A 24,638-nucleotide genomic window follows, 5' to 3' on the forward strand; every position below is an offset into this window, starting at 1 on the left:
GGCCACCCCACGTAACACTTCCTCCACCACCGGTGCCCCTTCTTCACTGGAGTCAGAGGAGTTATTTTCCCATGAGTTTCTTGAACTGAGTAATGCGCAACCATTATTGCCAGAAGAAGATGAAGGAGATGAGGACCTTACACCAGATTTAATTCTGGCAGAGAACACGATAGAGATGGACATAATGAGTGATGAGGAGGAGGTCCCCGCTGCTGCTTCCTTCTGTGATGTGTCAGAAGAAATTGATGCATCTGAGGAGAATGATGATGAGGAGATTGATGTTTTGTGGGTGCCTAGTAGAAGAGAGCAAGAGGAGGGTAGTTCAGATGGAGAGACGGAGAGTCAGAGAGGCAGTAGGAGAATAAGACTTAGAAGAAGCAGGGAGGACAGCCCGCAGGGATCAGTAGGGCAACAACATGTATCGGCACCTGTGTTCAGCCGGCCAATGCACCCGCCATTGCCGCCAATGCCGCCAACTTCTACTGTTACCGCCAGATCGCACACTTCCAAAAAGTCAGCAGTGTGGGATTTTTTTAATGTGTGTGCCTCTGACAAAAGCATTGTAATTTGCAATGAGTGCAGTCAGAAACTGAGCCTTGGTAAGCCCAACAGCCACATAGGTACAACTTCTATGCGAAGGCACATGAGCGGCAAGCACAAAGCACTTTGGGAGCAACACCTCAAAGGCAACAGGCAAACTAAAAGCCACACTCCTTCTGGTCCAGCATCTTACTGCTCTACCTCTGCTCTCCTTGACCCGTCTGAACCACCCTCCACTCCGCCTTCCACCTTGACCACCTGTTCCCATTCCCAGTCATCTGCCACCAGCCAAGTTTCTGTGAAGGCCATGTTTGAGCGTAAGAAGCCAATGTCTGACTGTCACCCCCTTGCCCAGCGTCTGACAGCTGGCTTGTCTGCACTCTTAGCCCGCCAGCTTTTACCATACCAGCTAGTGGACTCTGAGGCCTTCCGCAAATTTGTAGCAATTGGGACACCGCAGTGGAAGGTACCCAGCCGCAATTTTTTTTCTAAAAAGGGAATACCACACCTGTACCAACATGTGCAGAGCCAAGTTACCGCATCTCTGTCACTTAGTGTTGGGCCAAAGGTCCATATGACTACTGACGCATGGTCCTCCAAGCATGGTCAGGGCAGGTATGTCACCTACACTGCCCACTGGGTGAACTTGGTAATGGCTGGGAAGCAGGGAATGGGTAGCTCAACAACAACAGTGGAGTTGGTGTCACTGCCACGGATTGCACGCGGTTCTGCCACCACCTCTACTCCTCCATCGCTCTCTACCTCGTCTTCTTCCTCTTCTTCTTCTTACTCTGCTGCTGGGTCCTCCTTCTCCTCCTCCACACCTGTGCACCCCCAGCTCCCCCTAGGCTATTCGACGTGCCAGGTACGCCGTTGTCACGCTGTCTTGGGGATGACGTGCCTGGAAAGCAAAAACCATACCGGATCTGTACTCCTGTCATCTCTGCAGTCACAGGCCGATCGGTGGCTGACCCCACACCAACTGCAGATCGGAAAAGTGGTGTGTGACAATGGAAGCAATCTGTTGGCAGCGTTGAGACTGGGCAATTTAACACATGTGCCCTGCATGGCACATGTGTTAAATTTAATAGTCCAACGTTTTGTCTCCAAGTACCCAGGATTCCAGGACGTTCTCACCCAGTCCAGAAAGGTGTCGGCCCATTTCAGACGTTCCTACACAGCCATGGCACGCCTTGCTGACATTCAGCAGCGCTACAACATGCCAGTCAGGCGTTTGATTTCTGACAGCCAGACTCGCTGGAATTCAACGCTCCTTATGTTGGAACGTCTGCTGCAACAACAAAGGGCCGTCAACGAGTACCTTTTTGAACTGGGTGGTAGGACTGGATCTGCAGAGCTGGGGATTTTTTTCCCCCGTTACTGGGTGCTTATGCGCGATGCCTGCAGGCTCATGCGACCTTTTGAAGAGGTGACAAATATGGTCAGTCGCACCGAAGGCACCATCAGCGACCTAATACCCTTCGCTTTCTTCCTGGAGCGTGCCGTGCGACGAGTGACAGATGAGGCTGTAGACCAGTGTGACGAGGAGCTGGAAGCGCGCGATTTCTGGTCGGAATCACCAGAACGAACCCAGCACCTGCTGCAACGCAGGGAGAGGTGCCAGAAGTGGAGTCAGAGGAGGAAGGTGGCTTTGTGGAGGAGGAGGAGGAGGACCAACAGGAGCAGGCTTCCCAGGGGGCTAGTGGTGACCTTTTGGGGACCCCTGGTCTTGTACGTGGCTGGGGGGAGGAGACCGTGGATGATGCAGTCCTTGATAATGAGGAAGCGGAGATGGATAGCTCTGCATCCAACCTTGTGAGAATGGGGTCTTTCATGCTGTCATGCCTGTTGAAGGACCCCCGTATCAAGAGGCTTAAGGAGAAGGACCTGTACTGGGTCGCAACGCTACTAGACCCTCGGTACAAGCATAAAGTGTCAGAAATGTTACCAACATACCACAAGTCCGAAAAGATGCGGCATTTACAAACCAGCCTGCAAAACATGTTGTACAATGCTTTTAAGGGTGATGTCACTTCAGGAACTCATCAACATTCCAGGGGCAGAGGTGCCAGTAATCCTGCCACGAGCGCACCTGCAAGGACAAAGCCCTTTGGCCAGTCTGTAACGTCAGACATGCAAATGTTTTTCTGTCCAAGGCAGCGCCACAACCCTTCTGGATCCACCCTCAAAGAACGCCTCGACCGGCAGGTAGCGGACTACCTGGCATTAACTGCAGATATCGACACTCTGAGGAGCGATGAACCCCTGGACTACTGGGTGTGCAGGCTTGATCTGTGGCCAGAGCTGTCACAATTTGCCATGAACCTCTTGTCTTGCCCAGCCTCAAGTGTGCTCTCAGAAAGGACCTTCAGTGCAGCAGGAGGGATTGTAACTGAGAAGAGAACTCGCCTAGGTCACAAAAGTGTCGATTACCTGACCTTTATTAAAATGAATGAGGGGTGGATCTCGGAGGGTTACTGCACGCCGGAAGACTTGTTCTGACTTCTATGCAGCTGTCCTTCTCTTCAAGCCTCATGACTCCACACACAGCTGTCCTTTAGCGTCCTCCTCCCTCCGCCACCGTTACAAACTAGGGTGCAAACCCTACGGTTTAATTTTTTCTGGCCTCTGTGCTTCAGTGGCTGCAACCAAAAAAACTGGGCAAACAATGTCTACAAGGTCAACGTATGGCAAAAAATGACTATTTTCAGCATTTATATGGCATATTTTTTCTGGCAACTGTGCTTCAGTGGCTGCGACCAAAAAAATGCATATTTTCAGCATTTATATGGCATAATTTTTCTGGCCTCTGTGCTTCAGTGGCTGCAACCAAAAAAATTTATATTTTCAGCATTTATATGGCATAATTTTTCTGGCCTCTGTGCTTCAGTGGCTGCAACCAAAAAAATTTATATTTTCAGCATTTATATGGCATAATTTTTCTGGCAACTGTGCTTCAGTGGCTGCGACCAAAAAAATGACTATTTTCAGCATTTATATGGCATATTTTTTCTGGCCTCTGTGCTTCAGTGGCTGCGGCCAAAAAAACTGGGCAAACAATGCCTACAAGGTCAACGACGTTGACCTTGTAGGCATTGTTTGCCCAGTTTTTTTGGCCGCAGCCACTGAAGCACAGAGGCCAGAAAAAATATGCCATATAAATGCTGAAAATAGTCATTTTTTGCCATACGTTGACTCAACGTATATGGCAAAAAATGACTATTTTCAGCATTTATATGGCATATTTTTTCTGGCAACTGTGCTTCAGTGGCTGCGACCAAAAAAACTGGGCAAACAATGTCTACAAGTTCAACGTATGGCGAAAAATTACTATTTTCAGCATTTATATGGCATATTTTTTCTGGCAACTGTGCTTCAGTGGCTGCGTCCAAAAAAACTGGGCAAACAATGCCTACAAGGTCAACGTATGGCAGTTGTTTAAAGAGAACAGTAGATTACTAGCCAGCAAAGCTACCTAAGGTAAAATGTCCCTCAAATCCCTGCAGACTTCTGTCCCTCCAATACAGAGCAGTATCAAGCAGATTACTTGCCAGCAAACTTACTATCATCTGTCCCTGAAATCACTAACAGCTCTCCCCCTACACTATCTCTTCCAAGCACACACAGGCAGATTTTTCAGATACATTTTTGCCCTTGATCCCCCTCTGGCATGCCACTGTCCAGGTCTTTGCACCCTTTAAACAACTTTAAAATCATTTTTCTGGCCAGAAATTTTTTTTTTAGATGTTAAAGTTCGCCTTCCCATTGAAGTCTATGGGGTTCGCGAACCGTTCGCGAACCGCTCGCATTTTTGCGCAAGTTCGCGAATATGTTCGCGAACTTTTTTTCCGACGTTCGCTACATCCCTACTAGTGACCTCAAAGCAGGTGCTTATTTTTGAATACTGGCTTGGAGGCAGGTTTTGGTTACATAAAATCCAGATGTACTGCCAAACAGAACCTCCTTTAAGCTGCCACTCCACAAAGGAGTTACCAAATGGCCAACCACAGAACTTATTTTGAAAAACCAAGAAACATTTTTCATGCTTGGGTTGCTCCCCAACTTTTTACATATGAATGTTGCTCACATGTAAAAAAGGTGGGGACTCCCATTGTAGCACAACAGCGGCTGGAGGGTCACAAGTTGGACCTGTGGGTTTCAAAGTATGTATGTCATCTAAATACATTTGAAATACACCACTGCAGAGTCCAGAATGAATGAAAATGGTCATCATTCCACAATAACTCGAATGTTTTCTAAACATGCAGTTGTGTTTAATAGTATAACCAATAATCTCCCCTTAAAAAAACAAAGAGATAAAGTAAAGAATTGCAGAAGGAGCCTAATGGCTTTTCTTGAATAACTGGAGATTATTTTCTGCATCATCCATCTTTGTGAGCGCTAATCTCAAGTGCCATCAGAGTTACCTTGGCATCTGGAGCTCCAGCTTCTTCCCTAATTAATAGGAGGTAGCTCTGCCCTTCCACACTGATTTCTTTCTTGAACTGAGCACCTGGATGCAAGGGAAAGAGAGTCATATTCATGAGATGAAACATAAAGAATGTCCATTTGATTCCAAGTGTTTAGATGATAATAATTTCCAACACCTAGAAAGGATGTGGTATAGTTTTAGCTGACACCTGCTGATGAGTGTTACTCTTAAATTAACTCCCCCCCCCTTTTCCCCACTCTTCAGATTGCTAATGGAATGTCCAAAGCAATAGCCGAGAAGAAAAGTTTACCACCTGATAATACACTAGAACTACCTATTAGTTTTTTTTTAAAACTATTTGTTTAAAATATTTTATTTGATTTTCATATTAAACAAATGAAATCAAAATGACAACAAATGTTATGCAGATGAACAAAATATGTTGCATACGAGACAATGGCATGATATTATCAAAACTATATCATTCATGAAAAATAACAAAAACTAACTAAAAATTAACTAAGCCAGTGGATGCACATGTAATAAAAGAAAGAAAAGGCCCATTTATCATCTGGAATGTCAGATAGGTCATCTAACTATTGAAGAAAGTGCATTATTTGATCGCCAGTATTGGAGTTACAGAATTCAAAATAAGGAGACCAAACCAGCCTAAAAGAATCTTTGGAAATACTTCCTTTAGTTTTAGTTATTAAGGCTTCTTGCCAACTAAACTGATTCATATAAGAAATGATGTCCGATAATGAGGGGGGTTCCTTTTGTAACCAGAAATTAAATAAAGCTTTCCTAGAAGCCGCTAGAAAAAAGGAAGTCAATAATTTACTCTCATGGGAGATAATATTTGACTTAGGAATTGCAGAAAGCATATTAATATCTAGATGCAGTAAAGCAAAACACAGAGATAGTTTAATTTTTATCTTCAGTCTAGAATTCAAAAAATTAGTATCTTCCCTCCAAAAAAGGTTAATTTTTGGACAGGACCATAAATAATGAAAAAGTGACACATTAGTCCCGTGACACTTAGGACAAAGAAAACTCCTTGTTAACAGGTTAAATGTACTCAGACCTGGCACAAGTGAAAAAGAACAGATAATGTGATGGTCGTTACTTTGTAAACACCAGATGCTGGAAAGAGCATCCAAAAAGTACACGCTGTGCTATAATAAAGGCACCAGAGTCTTACTTATTCATATTCTTGCTAAGTCTTAAACAGCTAATTACTTGCTGGATTCTGCTTAGTAATTATCCCTGGTTTTCAAATTGTCAAAACGAAAATGTACAAAAAATATATTATTATTTAAAAAACAAATAGCTAATGTAACGCACCATTCCAGTATGTCATAGTAGGCACCTTCCCCAGGCCAATGAGAATCCATACTGCACTAGGAGGGACCCACCATGTGCTTCTCATTATGTCTATCTTATCAGCAGAGAAAGATCTCCTTGCATATAGAGCACACTGGAAACAAACTTTCAGTTTCTCCTTCCCATTGATTTTACTTACAACAATATTTGTAATTTTGTCAAAACAACACATTTTATTTTCATTCTTTGACCGAATATACTGTACTGTTCTTCAGCAGGAACATACGACAATTATTCTCTCACTCCAGCTGAGCTGCAAGCACTTTCATTTACGCATATGGAGATGAAAGCTGAAAATGTTTAATTAAAAAAAAAAGCAATAGGATGTTCTAAGAGTTTGGCAATGGATTTGTTTAGAATCTAAGGACAGAGCAGCTGCAGATAAAAGGAATGTATAGCAAGGAATGCATAGCAGCAATATTGGCACTGTCATTTTTGGCTGCATCATTTCTGGTTACCTACTTGTATTGTCCTGATTAGTTACAAGGTAAATATCCACTGGCCCCCAACCACAGGGCAGTGTGTCTGCTTATTAGGATAATGTAGGCCGGGCCTAGAAAATAACACAGCCACATATAATGGCTGCCTACCCCATTGTACAGATCCGCATTTATCAACACTATACAGGGGCATAGTAAGCTAGTGGCTCAGGAGGAGGCCTAAAGTATATCCAAAATTAAAAAACAACTCAGGAGGCGTTACCTTTAACAAAAAAGGGAGTTTAAATTTAAAGAAATTATGAGAAAATGTAGTACATGTAATTATCCAGAATGCTTGGGTCCTGGATAAGGGATTTTTCCGTCATTTGGATCTTTATACCTTAAGTCTACTAGAAAATCATGTAAACATTAAATAAACCCAATAGGCTGGTTTTGTTTCCAATAAGGATTAATTATATCTTAGCTGGGATCAAGTACAAGTTACTGTTTTATTATTAGAAAGAAAAAGGAAAAATTTGGATTATTTGTATAAAATGGAGTCTATGGGAGCTGGCCTTTCTGTAATTAGGAGCTTTCTGGATAAGGGGTTTCCGAATAACAGATCCCATACCTGTATTTTAAAGCACAATGAAAGCTTTGCAAACACCAACTCATCCATTAGTAAGCAACCTCACCACTTTCCAAATACTAAGGTTTATTTTTGGAAATAAGGTTTTCCTTGTCCTTTAAGCTCCTTCATTAAAATGTGTCCTTTAAGCTTCTTCATTAAAATATGAGTGAGCTTTGGCTTTACATGGCATTTCCAGCGTGACAGTGCTGCTGTAGGAAGGCAAATACTGACTCTTAACCAAGTCAGCTGTTTATTGGCCAGGGAATTGTCCAAAACGATCAGCACTTATTTATATCCGATCATAGCTCAGTCTGATATTGATCTATTCATGCATAATTATTTTTAATTGGAGTTTGTGGCAACCCAGCCAAACAAGCAGATCTTGCCATGGGTTTGGAATTTATAGCAATATATTTGGGCTAAAATCTAAATAGTAATGGTTTGAATATCTGTGGGGGTCATTTATTTTCATAAAAGCACATGCATAACATGCATAACAGTTAAGAGACAATTAAGAGAAAAAAAGAGACTGTACATTGTAACTGCATCAGCAAAATAAATTTATGTTGTAGATTCAAAGCCTGATCATTGAGAACATGGCCAGAAAAATAAAAAAAAGATCTTATTCTTTAAAAGTATGCTCTGCTAAGTTTGGTAAATTAAGATAGGTACATTTTCATGTAAATTGGACTACTAAGAAGAATCCTGACCCTCTGTATAATGCAATTTACCAATAAATGTAAAATATCTCAAACATTCAGTATGTATAATGCGGTGCCACTTTTAGATTTGATATTTTTACAAAATATTGCTTTGTGAGAATGCTGAAATGTATCTTTAGCTTGTCGTGACTTCATCCCTTTGTGTTACGCCATCCTTGCGTGGCTACCTCTTAACTTCAGAGGATTTCCTTGTCTCCATGGTTACTGAGCCCAGAAATGGAGAAGGGATGCTGTCACAGCATGTCTACTTTTCTGTAACCATAGAAACCCACAAGAATAGAAGCGCAAGGGGAAGGAAGGAATGCGGATGAGTGGCAGTCAAACCAGGAGGTTTTGGTTCAAGAGATGTAGTGCATAGTGCGTAGCCTTTTTAATCTATTCCTCTTTCGATGCCTTGTAAATATACGCCATTTCCCCGCAAAATCCATTTCATCCTGCTGCATTGATGTTAAAGTTAATACGTTAATGCATTGTTCTGGCTGAAATGTCCCCAATTTATTTTATTAATGACATTTTGGTGAGATTTTAAAACACATCACTAATTATGTTATATTTGGAATACGTATTTGTTCTTTCCATACACTACTATTCTAATTTTGACTTTGTAAAGTTTATCTTCACCCAGTGTTTAGGAAGACAAAGTCAAATGGGTTATAATACTGACAACCTTACAATGTGGCATGACCATGCAATGTTGTACATTGATATATCACTACAGTAATCTAAGGTAGTGAAATTCTTCTATTTTTATCATACATATACCGGTAACCTTCTTGGTTTAAGTAATAAGCTTTAAGCAATTTGCTATTTTGTTTGGTTTAGTGAACCCTGAACACTTTTCTTGTGTATCGTTACCAGGGGTAAAATGTCTCAATAGGCCGGTATTTAACCACGTTACATGCCAGGCGCTGACTACTGGTGACTGATTATGATTAGTAATACAGGTAGCAGCCCAATTAAAAAAAAGTTAGCTATTTTTCTCTCCTGCAGGACAGACACTGGCGCTGCAAACTCTAGACTGGCGGTGAAACAAGCTTTTTAAGCAGTTTTGTATAGGAAGGGAAAGGGATTAACTGCCCAATTTGTAGTTTAAAATCTGGTTTGTTAGTGACTTACTGGGTAGAATCTGTTTTAGAGTTTTGATTATATTGTCTTTTTTTCTGCAAGCTTTAATAAATATGGCCCTATTGTAACTAGGCTCAAGTTCAGGTCCTTGTGCATTAGGGTTGCCACCTTTTCCCAAAAAACAATTCCGGCTGGTGGGGGCGGGTACAAAAAGGGGGTGTGGTGTGACGTCAAAGGGAAGGGGTTATGTCACAAAAGGGCGGGGCCACTGCACGGCCAGGACAAGAACCAAAGGACAAGGTAAGTTTTACAAGGGATTGGGGGCTGGCCGAGGGGGTCTTTTTAAGGGTATTACAAATTTACCGGCAGCTACATTGCCGGTAACTTTGTAATACCGGCCCCGGCCTTGGCAGGTGTTTTACCGGCTAGGCTATTGTGCATATGGCTCCTAAGACCCTACTATTAAGATGTAGAGGTCAGCTGCATAAATCACTGTCTAGGGTACTAATACTCATATTACAAACCCCACTCTTCTGTTATGGCTCAGTTTCCTACAGATACAGCTTATTGCTATGTCTACTCTGTAAAGCTTTCTTTAACAACCCTACACCTGTGCCCTGTTCATTATATTTACTCCTGGGTTTGTTTCTGTTATCTGACTATTGGTACAGGTATGGGATCTGTTATCCGGAATGCTCGGGACCTGGGGCTTTCCAGATAATGAATCTTCATATCTTAAGTCTAGTAGAAAATCGTGTAAACATTAAATAAACTCAATAACCTAGTTCTGCTTCCAATACGTATATCTTAGTTTGGATCAAGTACAAGGTACTGTTTTATTATTTCAGAAAAAAAGAAAATTTTGATTATTTGAATAAAATCGAGTGTACGACCTTTCCATAATTCTAAACTCTCTGTATAACGGGTTTCCCGATAATGGATCCCATACCTATATTCTAGTTTTGATCTAGTCTGATCACTGAGTTCCCTAAACAATGCTAGACATTATTTACTACAATTACTGATCTTCACCCAGCCTGCCTGACTTCCAGTTCTCTAATCCTCATCGATTATACACTCCTACTGTGCCCTGTGGCAGTGAAGTACACCTAAGTTAAAGGGACAGTATACCCCTTGTTCAACATGAGTTAATTTAATAGGGCATGTGCTGAGCTTACTATTTGCCTTTTACTTTAACCAGAAAACAATATATGTTTTGTTATTTCTTGAGCTAAACAAGGCAAACTGTAAAAAACTGAAGTTACTGCAGGTTTGGTCCTTGCGAGGTAGATTATTAGATTACTGGAGCACAGATAATTCCCTTGAATTATGGACTTGTATCACAATTTTTTGCAAGCCCAACTAACTTACTTCTGCTAGCTTCATATTAAAGCATTCCTCCATATCATAATTCAGAAATGATGCACAGCATGAATGATTAAAAATAGTCTTTTGTTTTGATTATTTTATCAAAGAGCATACAATATATCTTTCTGCAAGTGCCCTCTTGTTCTCTGCTGTGAAACATCTCATTGTTTCTAATAAGAGCAAAATAAGAATTGATTATTTGAATAAACTGCCATGCTTAGCTGCAAATTAGGATACAAATCTACAATATTTTAAGTTAGGAATAAATAATGAATGTGGAACAGCAAGAAAGCTATGTGACTGTTGAGAGTCTTCAGCACTAGTATAAATGGACAGCTCCGATTGGAGGCGTTAGGAAATGTGTCACTCAGTTTAACTCTGAAGATGCAAGAAAATGCAGAGGAAAGTTAAAGACAAATTGTCATGTCAAGATGTAGTATTAAACAATAATTCTTCTGCAATTAGGTGCTATTTATGTCTCAATTTCTGGGTCTGCAAACACATATGTATGTACACGCATATACATGCATACACTCAAACATACTCGCACATAAGGACTTATTTATTAGTACAAGTGCAGGGTGCAAAGTACAATTTCAAGCACAAGTCACCATGTTTTTACTGTCAATGCAAAATTTTCCCACAATTCTAGTGTAAAAGTGGCCTTGAGTGGGGATGCATTGAGTGCAGTTGTGACTGTGCACATGCTCAGTGTGGTCTGGGCTGCTTAGGCATCTTCATAAATTATCAAAACAGCACAAGTCAAATAATATCTGCCAGAAGCCGATACAGCAAGACTGATTAATAATCAGAATAGGCAGACTGCACTGGGTCCTGTGCCAATCTTCGATATGAAATTCTTGCACTGAAGACGTATCGATACGAAAAGTCCCCAGCATTCAGCACCCAGGATGCAACTCCGTTCTTCAGTTTAGTGAATTAGTGTAGTGGTAACGAATTTGTGCCTGGCAGAGTGGTGCGAAGAGGTCGCTGGCAACAATTCGTCCTTTAGTAAATCTTTTAAAGTTTTTTAAGTACATAATACCCACCTTTACAATATTATGTCTTTTAACTTTTTAAATATCCTCTAGTACATAACCACTCCCATAATAACAAATCCAAGATTTGGAAATCCCTAAGGATTTAAAAACCCAGCAACCACCATTGGAGGCAGAAGCTGATTGATTATTGTGAAAATGCAATAAACTGTCACTCCTGAGTTACCAAGAGGGATAGGAAATCTAAGTTATTAAAGTCCTATGTTTGCCACTGTATCACTTGTGAGCCATTGAAGGGAAATGTTTTATGTTAGGAAGCAGGTGCACTTACTGAGGGAATGGCTTATGATGGCTTTTCAACAGCAAGGTAAAACTCTACACAAGTAAGCTCACTGGCCCAAATGCTGCCAGCAGTTGCATATTCATTAACGGGACTATAAAACAATTACAATGCATATTTAAGAAATAACACAAAATGCTATAAAGTGCTTGGTTGTACATTTTCTATGGCTCCTTAAACTCTTGTGAGATTAAAATCATCCACATTCTAGAATACTATGCAATCCTGAAAAGGCTTCTTTTTATCTATCAAAGACTTGAGTTATCGCTTCCAAACATTTAATCATGTCTTTTTAGAGTAGTAAAGCTGAAGGGTATTGATTTACTTTAGGGATGACTTATTGATGTTTCAGTGAGGCAATAAACTGTCAGGCTGAAGAAGGAGCACCAACATACATAGAAGCCAGAAGAAAGGGTTAATCACCAACAGGATGGCCAATTTGTTATACACCCCCAGTGACTAAAACTGCTGAATTCAGATGATGCTCTTCTTAGCTTGTCTTAGTTCTTAATGCCAGTCTGGAGTACTTTTATAGTGGGCATTGGGCATTCACCTTCTTTCCTTTCCCAGGGATCCCTCCTGGCCCTCCACAGCTGCTCCTCAAACTCAGACAGGGAAATTGGGGGGGAAAAGGGAAATGCCATAGAGTCCAGGCAAATTTAGGGATGCCACATTTTCTTGAGAAAAATACTAACCTACCTATATTATTATCTTTCCTCCTTGTTAATAACATTGCCATCAAACATAATTCTTACCAGCCAGGCTGATGAAATACCAGGTAGGTGACAAACCTAGTCGAATGAAAATTGGTTAAAGCACAGTATAAACAAACAATATACAGTATGGGGATCTCCTATTGCTTCACAGCCTCAACAGCAGGCAGTTCTGCAGCGAGAATGATCAGATGAGCTGGCCATAGCACAGCAGGGTAACTCTAGCCTTTCAGTATTTCCCTGTGATGACCTCCGATCCCAATTCAATTTTGACAAAGTGCCAGTTATTATCCACACAGCGACAGTCAGTCAATATCTAATCTAGACTGCTCTGGCCCATGGGAAGCTCCCAATTGGAGAGGAAAGCATGCATTAGTTGCATTGTGGGCACTTCCGCCACTTATGGATAAAAACAGAAGATAAATGTGTGGCAGAACCAGCATTCTAAATAACCGAAGCCTTGTTAAATTGTCAGAAGAAGCATTGCATTGCTCACTTGGAGGTGCCCGTGCTGCTTTAATTAATTAACTTTTTGATTGCCTTGATTTTTAATGTTCAGTGAGGGAAAGCTGTTCTCTTGCTTTGTAAAAGCACATTTTAGTTCCAGCTGACATTATATAATAGAGTTTGCCATTTCAAACAACAGTACAAAACGAACCCAACGGAGACAGCGTGTGGGTGGTTTTTTCAAAGGAACTATATTATTGTGCAAGTCCCACAAATGCATGTGCCTCCTAAAAGCATTGAGAACGGGTTACAGTTAACCATTTAACCCTAATCATCAAAATTCCCCTCTGAATGAAATCATTTAGATAAAATGGCTGTATTATATTATTTATATTATTATATTAAGAAGGGATTGATTTGATTTTCCCCACTTTAAAGGGGTTGTTCACTTTAAAACCCTTTTTTCAGTTCAGTTGGTTTCAGATTGTTCACCATATTTTCTTATATTGAAGTGTAAAGCTTCATTTTTTCACCTTTTTCTGGGTGGAGAGGTCGCCGGCTCATTAACTTTTCTAAATTGACACATTTGTTATATTTGTCCCTGCTGAGCAGAATCCCTGAGTTTCATTAAAGGCAGCTGTTAGAATTGATATAATAGTTGCTAATATTCTACAGATACTGTTGAGAAATGTATCAACTAATAGTATCAATTAAGGGGCAGATTTATCAAAGGTCGAGGTGAATTTTCGAATGAAAAAACTTCGAATTTCGAGCTATTTTTTGTGTGCTTCGACTAGGGAATTGTCCAAATTCGATTTGAATTCGAAAAAAATTTGAAAATTCGAATATCGAAATTTATCATGTACTGTCTCTTTAAAAATTCGACCATTCACCATCTAAAAGCTGCCATATTGCTGTTTTAGCCTATGGGGGACCTCCTACAACCTATTTGGAGTCAATTGGTGGACTTTGAAAAATCTAAAACTTCGATTCATATGATTCAAATTCAGCTGAATATGGACCTACTCAATTGAAAACTGACCTATTCGGCCAAAAAAAAAAACTTTGATTTAATTTTGAAACACTAAAGACACGAACATTACACTATAAAATTACATTTTGGTAAACAATGAAAAAATAAAAAGCAATTGAAAAAAGTCTTTCTTTCTGGTGAACTATTCAACTGAAAAAAGTGTTTGGAAGGGTAACAACCCCTTTAATGACTGTGAATCACTTAGTGTATCTAAAATGGAAAGCAATTCCAGAAGATCTATGGAATATTCTAGCCACAGGATGGAAGAAAACAATTGCATTGAATAATGCTTTGGCATATTGATCTGCATTTTAGTTATAAAGGGCACCTATCATGCTGAATTTGCTTTCCCCAATAGTATAGAAGCTTTAGGCTTTAGGCAAGCGCAGGCAATGATGGTCACTCACTCATAATGCAGATGTGTGTCCGACATGCCGGTGTGTACCAGAAACTCTCTTCACAAAATACTATTGTTTCCCCCCAAACAGAGTTCAGGTTCAAATAGCCAGCAGCCCCAGTGGGAGACACAATTTTTGCATGATATGTCCACCTTTTAGGGGTGCCGCACACAAAAACTGGATTTTTTATATATTTTATATACTGAACTTATTGCACCAGCCTAAATTTTCAGCTTCTCAATAGCAGCAATGATCCAGGACTTCAAACTTGTCACAGGGGGTCACCATCTTGGAAAGTGTCTGTGACACTCACATGCCACCACTGAGCTTAGGGGCTCTGAGCTTAGGGGTTGTCACAATTTATCAAGTAGAAAATGAGGCTGGTTTGTAATATAAGGGTCAGGCCACATGAGCAGATTTGGGGAGATCACCCCAGTGACAAATCTCCTCTTCTTTGGGGCGACAATCTCCCTGAACTGCCTTCCCCCTGCCCTCCGCACTAGGGAGCCCTACGCTCGTGAGGCAACTTTCGGCAATTTTCATTTTAGCCAGTGGAGGGCAGGGGGAAGGCAGTTCAGGGAGATTGTCGCCCCGAAGAAAAGGAGATTTGTCACTGGGGAGACTAATCTCCCCAAATCTGTTTGTGTGGCCAGACTCCAAGCTGATGCTACAAGGCTGATAATTCAATTTTGATGTGGATTGCACTGGTTTCTGTGCAACGATGTAGTAATTATCTGTATTTATTACTAATCAGCCTTATATTGTGACATTTATATTCTATGTATATTGTGAGTGGGTCCCTAAGTTCAGTAAGTGACAGCAGCACAGAGCATGTGCAGTGAATCAGCAGAAAAGAATATGGGGAGCTACTGGGGCATCTTTGGAGACACAGATCTTTACTGCTAAAGGGCAGTGGTTGCCTTGGGCTGGTACACAGCTAAAAAACATAATGTACAACATTTCCAGCTACTTCGTTAGTTAGGCTTTAGTTCTTCTTTAAAGAGGTCCTCCATCCAGAACATATTTTTATAGTGAAGAAAACATACTAATAGGCCGCTTTCCAATATATGTTAATGTAACATTTGCAGTTTGAAAATCATATAATTGCTATTAAAAGCTATGTTTGCTTATCATTTTCTGTTATCTGGGTCTGAATATTAAAACATGGTAATCCAAGTGGCACTCCAGGTCTGTCAATCAGCCGGCTTGCAACATTGTTTCAGAAATCAGAGCCAAGAGTGCAAAGGATGGAAACAGTAAGACAGACACTGCTTTCAGCTCCAATTTATATTTATAAATAACAACATGTTTATTGAATGTATATTGGAAAGTTGATAAAAATTATATTTACTTTCACTATACAAAACATAGTAGTGGTGCCAAAATGTTACCTTTCACCTTTTTTCCATGCTTGAAACATGGGTTATTTATAAACACTGGAAAATGCTAATAATTGATTGGATGCTACGGGTTTATGCCCAGGAGCAAATTTGCCCAGTGTTTATAAATGATCCCCATTCTGTATCAAAATTCCCATAACAAACCAATTCTGCCTACAGTTCTGCCTGCAATCAACCTAATATTATGCACTAAAAGATGATACTACTGTATGATTTTTCCTTTACATTTCCTGATAGCAGAACACATAACTGATGTGCAGTTCTGCTTTGCTGGTGTTAAATCACCACCAGAATGATATTTCTCACTTAATATATCACATTGTCCAAATTAGTAAGCTCTATGACAAAGAGGCATATTTCTGCACGACAAAAAAAAAAAAAGTGCTGCATATCTCTACAGCACCAAGGCATGGACTCTCTAAGCCTGATACACAAACAAAAGTGATACATTGCTCTAAAGCTAGAGGCTGACTCAGCTGGAAAATCTATATGCAAAGCTACACAGCTCTGTACAGACAGGGAGTCTCTATGCTGCACAGTGCTTAAAGTGATACAATGTTTCTTTTCAAAATATTAATCTATCTTTAGGGGCCAATTCATTAATTTCGAGTGAAGGATTCGAAGTAAAAAAACTTAGAATTTCGAAGTTTTTTTTGGGCTACTTCGACTTTGAATCGAAGGATTCGAACTAAAAATCGTTCGACTATTCGACCATTCGATAGTCGAAGTACTGTCTCTTTAAGAAAAAACTTCGATCCCCTTGTTCGCCACCTAAAAGCTACCGAACAACAATGTTAGCCTATGGGGAAGGTCCCCATAGGCTTAGCTAAGTTTTTTTGGTCGAAGGATAATCCTTCGATCGTTGGATTAAAATCCTTCGAATCGTTCAATTCAAAGGATTTAATCATTCGATCGAACGATTATTCTTTCGATCGTTCGATCAAAGTATTTGCGCAAAATCCTTCGACTTCGATATTCGAAGTCAAAGGATTTTCATTCCCAGTCGAATATCGAGGGTTAATTAACCCTCGATATTCGACCCTTGATGCATCGGCCCCTAAAAGTTATTTATAGGTCTTGTTGATAGTTTTTTGCTGATAGTTGTGCTTTTGTAAGTAATTGTTATCTCACATAGACTCCAAAATATAGTGGATAATGTACCCCCTACTGTAATTTATAAAGATATTATGTTACCGAGGAGTTATGTGACCATATAAAAGCACGAGGCCGCAGGCCGAGTGCTTTTATACAGGTCACATAACTCCGAGGTGACTATTAATATCTTTATAATTTTCTGTAGGGGGTACATTATCCATTATAATCTACAGTGTTTTTACTTTTTTTATTGTCTCCCTGTGTGATTCTTCTCCTTTAAACTAAGTTCTGTGGCATTCTGACCACATGGTTGCAGTTGCAGTCATTTGGCTTTAAGCTAAAAAGTGGCAGAAGGGGAAAGGCACGAAGGGTGTAAAATGCAGGGGGGTGGGCAACTCCAGAGATGAACTGAGTGAGATAAAGAGGAGATTGATGGCACAAGAGGTACGTGAGTGGGAGGGACAGACGCAGCGAGACTAAAGTTTAAAGCTGGGGGGGTGGGAGCAGCAAACAGATCGAGACAAAGAGTAACAGGGTGTGGGAGGGGCAGATGGAGTGTGACGAAGAAGGAGGGGGAGCAGTAGAGAGAGGCAGACGGAGCAATATTGAAGTTACCTGGATTGGAGCGCTGAAGAAACAGGAGCAAACGGTGACAGGGTGTGGGAGGGGCAGAGGGAGGAGGAGCGGAAGAGGAAGCCCGAGGCAGACGAAGCAAGATCAGTAATGGAGGGGGAACAGAAGAGGAAGAGAGACAGAGGGAGCAAGCATCAGAGGGTGGGAGACAAATGGAGAACGGAGAGGTAGGAAAGGCAGCACGACCTTAATAGGAGGCGCGAGAGAGCACGTAGCGTGAAGGCGGAAGTGAGGCAGACAAAGCAGGAGGAAAGCTGTAGGGAGAGTGCAGCACTGATAGCTGCTGACGCATTAAGCTATAATCGGCGCGTTCCGACGTCAGAACGCGCCGTTTATAGGGATATAATTTACAGTCTGGTCCCATAGGGAAATGACCAGACTGTAGATTATAATCAAATAATTCACATTTTTTAAAGTGTAGTAATGAAACTAGGGATGCACCAAATCCAAGATTCGGTTCGGGATTCAGCCTTTTTTAGCAGGATTCAGATTCAGCCGAATCCTTCTGCCCAGCCGAACCGAATCCAAATCCTAATTTGCATATACAAATTAGGGGCGGGGAGGGAAATCGCGTGACTTTTTGTCAGAAAACAAGGAAGTAAAAACTGTTTTCCCCTTCCCATCCCTAATTTGAATATGCAAATTAGGGTTCGGATTCGGTTCGGTATTCGGCCGAATCTTTAGCGAAGGATACGGCGGGTCGGCTGAAGCCAAAATAGTGGATTCGGTGCATTCCTAAAAGAAACAGTACCTTGTACTTGATCCCAACTAAGATATAATTAATCCTTATTGGAGGCGAAACAATCCTACTGGGTTTAATTAATGTTAGTTCCTAAACCTGACTGTTTTGCCAACCTGACTGTCCCTTCTCAGCCTGCCAGTTACAGTTTCTAATGCTAATGGACTACTGCTGCACAAATATGGCAGCCCCCTCATAGAGGAACATATTTATAAGATGCTTCAAAAACTTTTAATAAGCCAGAAAATAGTATATATCGCTCCACAAATGAAATTGTAGACTTACTTTCAGGTGCTTCTAGAGGTTGATAGGAACCAGTTACAAAGCGATGCACAAGGGCAGACTTGGCACTTTTAGTACTGCCCAAAATCCCCTACATAACAGAATATAAAATATACGTTAGATTTCATACTGCCTTGTATATTAACTTCAGCTCTAATCAAACCATGACATCTATTCTAATGAAATCCTAAGGTCTTTGTCATAGTAATTTCTCTTCTTCTGCAAAAAGTCCAAACCCTATTTTAAGCAAGAGAACTTGTCTATGTAATAAAATTGTGTTCCTCCTTAGGAATAACAGATCTTTGTATTTTATAAATACTGTACAGGTATGGTATCTGTTATCCAGAAATCCATTATCCAGAAAGCTCCGAATTACAGCATAACCATCTCCCATAAGCTCCACTTTAATCAAATACATGATTTCCTTTTTCTTTGTAATACTAAAACAGTAGAAAGAATCCAATTGGGTTTATTTATTAATATATATATTATTTTTAGCAGACTTAAGGTGGTGGTGATCCAAATTAAAGAAAGACCCTTATTTGGAAAACCTCAGGGCATTCTGGATAACAGGTCCCATACCTGTACTAGTAGTTAGAGAAGTCAAAGTTATAATTTATTGATTTGTCCCTGTACCAAAACCTCAACAAAAGAAATGGCTGAATACCAAACTGCATTAGGTTCCTAATTTGCAAATTTTAAAATAGTTAAAAAAAAAAGTGGCGTCCTTTCTGGCCAGAAATGTAAAAAGAACTGCACCAGATAAGCTATATGGCTATATTCAATCTCTCATTCTCTTTTTATCGGCCCCATGTATCACAGACTAATGGATAAGTCACTGTGAGAAGAGTACAGACTTCTGGCTCTAATCCTGAAGAGGTGTTATATTGAGAGCTGGCAATATGTATAAAAATGGAATAGGGGAATGGTTATAGTTAATACAGGAAAGTTTTGAATTGAACTGGATCACTGTGCAGGTGGCTCTGCTGAAAGCAACTTGCAGCCTATGGTTTATGGGTAGCTGGACTAATGCTACTAATTCTATACCCCTGTCACTTATTTTGATTTGGATTAGGCATATCCGATTTGTAAACCTGAAACTAAGGTTATAAATTAATAAAACTGACTGCATTTCTGACCACTGAAAACTATTATCCAGAGATGGAACATATAAGCCCTTTTTACCCAGGAATTTACCCAATATTCGACAGAGAATTATTTCGGACAGTTATTGTACTTACCACTCTGATTTCAGGTACAGTCCGACTTAATGTCCATTCCTGGCTGTTCATCACACATTCTGCAAATAATAATTATTTAAGAGGTCAGAAGAAAATTCATCGACAGACAATCAAAATGAACTGCAGATAAAAATATCTAAACATAATACATTACAGTGATGGCTTCTATGTTTTGGTAAATCTTTACACCTAATTCTCATGAATGTCAATGTGTTGAAAGAAGATATTTCAGTTAGGATGAGCCATTCTAACACAACTCTGCACTGTTATACATGTAAATCACATTGCATCAAACTATGGTGAAGGAAGCCTTTCTATGCTGTATGTTTTACAGAGGAAGACATCAAAGATAGTGAACACTGGCTGGTGATTTTAGGGTGAAGCCATGTTAAAATAACTTATTAAATAAAGATTTTAAATTATGTGAGCAAGCACCACAATTGGACAACAACTCAATTCTGAGAATTAATATTAGTTAATAGAGTGTCATCAATGCTCCCTTAATCTATATAAGTATCCACTTATATTTTTCTTTCTTTTCTCCAATATGCCATCCTCACTGAACTTGGTAGTGTTGCATCTGTAAATAAATGTATAGGATCCTTTATCTGGAAACCGGTTATCCAGAAAGATCCAAATTACAGAAAGGTTATCTAACATAGACTCCATTATCATCAAATAATTCACATTTTTTAAAATGATTTCCTTTTTCTCTGTAGTAATGAAACAGTACCTTGTACTTGATCCCAACTAAGATATAATTGAGCCTTATTGGAGGCAAAACAATCCTACTGGGTTTAATTCATGTTTAAATGATTTTTTATGGTATGGAGATCCAAATTATGGAAAGATCCCTTGCTGGAAAAGCCCAGGTCATGAGTATTCTAGATAACAGGTCCCATACCTGTACTGTAGGCCAGTTAAGCTGGGGAATCCTATATGCAGAAATCTTCATAAGTTATTTTGCTGACAGGTAAGAATAGCGCATGCTTGGCATCTCATACAGGTGCACTATAGTCACTATAGTGACAGTATTTATTGTATACATACGGATAGTTATGCAGGGATGGGATCTGTTATCTGGAAACCTGTTCTGCAGAAAGCTCCAAATTATGGAAAGGCTGTCTCCCATAGACTCCCTTTTATCCAAAAAAAATCTAATTTTTTAAAAATAAAATGCTACACAAAAAGGGGGTTGTGGGCAAAGGAAGTGCAACTTATCTGGCCAGGATAGTTACTTGATCCTCCCCCATGCCAGTAGCATTTTATAATGGGAGAGGTTGCCAATACCAAAGCATTGGTTTTTTTACAGGCTTGCTCCTTCCTCCCCTGCTTATGGCTTTTAAAATATAGTGAGACAAACACCAAAGTACTGATCTACGTGGGCTTGAACCTCTCCTATGCCATAGCATTTAAAGGCGAGAGGCCTTGCACTTGATCCAGACTAAGATCCAAACTAATAAAACAGTTTATTGTCCAAACTACAATATAATCAATCCTTCTTGCAGCCTATTGCATTTATTTAATCTTTACATGATTTTCTAGTAGACTTAAGGTATGAAGATCCAAATTAAAAAAAAATCGAAAAACCCCAGAATCTGGATAATCGGTTCCATACCCCCTGCACTGCCTTACGTGTGGTCAAATACTGCTGAGTTTACACGTAATGGATTAGCTATCAACTGTATAATATATAATTGATTATATTTAAAAAGTGTCTTATTTTAGTGAGATAAAGCTTATATTAAATTTTCATTTCAATAGATCATCCTTTAAACAGCCATTAAACAGATGTAGTGGCATTCCAGTGGTGGCCTGGGACAAATGATGTTCCTTCAGTATGCTGCATTAATATAGTGATCTGTCCAGAAGAGTGGTATCTAGCCTGTGCCCCTCAATATGTTAATTTAAAAAAAATAAACCAGCACCCCTTTATAGCAGAGATATTAAAAACAGCTATTGAACAGCAGGTTGAACGCCAGTGATCTAGAGGCATGGATGTCTCTATGCCTTTCCTAGGCTGTCTGTGCCCAGCTCTATGCCATTTCCATTATATGTTTGTATTTGTTAGAATGTACTAAAAAACTATAAAGAGAGAACTATATGTGGCAGGGTGCTGTGAAGAATTAAGTAAATAATTAATATTTGAACAGCATTAATTGGTTTCCTCCAAAGTGTCCCACACACACAGATTGGTTTATTAAGAGCATTGTCACCCCACGGGATGTCTGTTATGACTTCTGTGCATCTATCTGTATCCTTAAAATGCTTTAAAGAAAAAAACACAAGTCCTTTTATCCCCTCACCCCAGGCAAATATGGGTTTGTGTAACACATGCACGCTTTGCTGTGTGGGCAGCTTTGTGATCAAAGCCAAGAATAGCATTACAATCTGGAAGCTGAAAACATTATGTGATGATGGAAGATTAAATTCGCTTCCTTTTAATCGCCCATAGAATACAACATCACAGTACTAAGAAGAGAAGCAATTAGCTTAACTGTTTTGGCGTAAACTTTATTAGCATCAGTGGTCACGGATAAAGGACTGAAATGTTTCACTGTGCAAGTTGTCTGCTCTAGTAAAGGTATAGGATCCCTTATCCGGAAACCCGATATCCAGAAAGCTCCGTATTACAGAATGGCTATCTCCCATAGACTCCATTTTATTCAAATAATCCAAATTTTTAAAAATGATTTCCTTTTTCTCTGTAATAATAAAACAGTAGCTTGTACTTGATCCCAACTAAGATATAATTAATCCTTATTGGAAACAAAACCAGCCTATTGGGTTTATTTAATGTTTAAGTGAATTTCTAGTAGACATAAGGCATGAAGACCCAAATTACGGAAAGATCTGTTATCCGGAAAACCCCAGGTCCCGAGCATTCTGGATAACAGGTCCCATGCCTGTATTGTCATTGCATTTGTTCAGCACAAGTTTCAGTTTTCACACCAGTGTAGACAGATTGCTATAAAAAAACGGCCTGAATATTTCCTCCATCCATTAAAACAATTGCAGTTGTACAATAACAGGGGCTAGGTTTGTCTGAACACTCACAGCAAGCAGTCAGGGGTTTATTGTCAGCATTCTAATTGCACTAAACCAGTAATATGTTACTTCTATTGGGATGCTGGTCTAATGTGTGCCTTTTGATAACATATAAAACCCATATTGGTATATATATGTATAGTTTATATATGTGTGTTTATTGATGGCTCACTATGACTGTGTGTATATATTGATGCACTGGGGTTCATTTAAGGGGGTTGAATATTAATGGACTATGGTCTTTTGTAAAATGTATGTCTCTTCCTTGTAGGAGAAGAGAAGAAGTTATGAGTAAACACAGCAACAAGTTCTCACTTATCTGTATCCTCCTCTTTTACACTTCTTTAGGTCAGATTCTGATTGTAACAAGTCTATGGAGGCAATATGGTTCAAGGTATTGTATCTAGAGTGGATTGGTAAGAATAAAGAGAGGGCTGCTTTGGATGTCTGTAGCTCTTCCAGCTATTTTTTTTCCAAGGATCTTAGCTGACAATTTTCTTGGAAAATGCAGAATATATTATCATGTGTATATACCATGCAATTTCAGTACACTTATAATTGCACTAAATTATGTGTAATTGTGTTTCCTCTTTGTATTTCTTCTCATGGTATGGTAAGGTCCCACTGTCTACCAGTCATCCATTGGTATTGTTATAATAAATAATCCTGCCATATGCCTCCACCCAGCACTGATCCTAAGGAAATCACCGCCTGAGGCGGCTCCTGCAATGCAGCCCCCCTTGCCGGCTTACCTGCCGGGAGGGGAGGCAGGAACACTAATGCGGAGAGCCCAATTGCGCTCTCTTGCATTAGTAAAGCCGAATTTCAGGTTTAAAAAACAGAAATTCAACTCTTAAAGGTACCAGGAGCGTCTTTTTGCCGTCCTGGAAACCTCTCTGGCGTGCCGCCTGAGGCGAGTCTCTCAACTCGCCTCATTGGCGGCGCACCCCTGCCTCCACCTGACTATGTTACATTAATAGAAGTACTGGGCTGGGGACATTTTTCTTATGTTACACAAACAACTAATACAGTGAAAGCCTTCTTATAATAGAAGGAATTCATGTGCCTCGTGCCACACATATAGCATTGCATCTAGAACCAGAAAAAACTGTAAGAGACAGAGGAATATTTACACATTCCATAAAATTGTAAAAGTACACTCATTCAGCACTGTAATAAGAGGTGTAATGTTCATATCTATATCTACATCTACTCAATCTACAATAAATTGGGAACATTGACAGATCATTTGAACCACTACTGAACCTGATATCAAGGCGTCAAGGCCTGAGTTGGATGATATTAAACATGTTTGAGAATTTAGCTAAAGTGATAACAGACCTCAATGTAATGATATATCTATATATATATATCTATATATATCTATATATATATATCTACATTAGATATATATACAGTATATAGACACGTTAATGTACATTAACGTGTCTGGTGTCACAGGTCTTAAAATAGGCAAAACAATGGCCAAATATGGAATAAAATAAGAAAATAACTTTTTGCTACAGTGAAAACCCAGTAGGTCTGGTTGGTGGAGTGGGTAGTTAGGGTGGTGAATGCAGACACTTGTGTACAGTGGCCGAGGCTGGGCGGGTTGGGGCTTGGCTGTGGGAAGGGGGGTATTTTGCATCCCTGGGTTAGGTTTTCCGGTGGACCCAAGGTACTCCAGTCCGCATCTGGATCCAACAACCAA

The 24,638-nt window shown here is 40.0% G+C and overlaps 1 protein-coding gene across 2 annotated transcripts in view; it reads right to left on the reverse strand.

Annotated features, from left to right (window-relative positions):
- Positions 1-24,638, reverse strand: part of LOC108709870 (arf-GAP with GTPase, ANK repeat and PH domain-containing protein 2) — a 98,319-nt gene that overhangs the window by 36,397 nt on the left and 37,284 nt on the right. For both annotated transcript variants that reach the window (XM_041584436.1, XM_018250096.2), the window contains exons 2-4: positions 19,880-19,938; positions 18,642-18,729; positions 4,968-5,053 (exon numbers count right to left, since the gene is read on the reverse strand). In XM_041584436.1, the coding sequence (XP_041440370.1) occupies positions 4,968-5,053; positions 18,642-18,729; positions 19,880-19,938 (233 nt within the window). The remainder of the gene's footprint in view (positions 1-4,967; positions 5,054-18,641; positions 18,730-19,879; positions 19,939-24,638) is intronic.

Source organism: Xenopus laevis, chromosome 2S, assembly GCF_017654675.1.
Source record: "Xenopus laevis strain J_2021 chromosome 2S, Xenopus_laevis_v10.1, whole genome shotgun sequence".
Classification (NCBI taxonomy): domain Eukaryota; kingdom Metazoa; phylum Chordata; class Amphibia; order Anura; family Pipidae; genus Xenopus; species Xenopus laevis.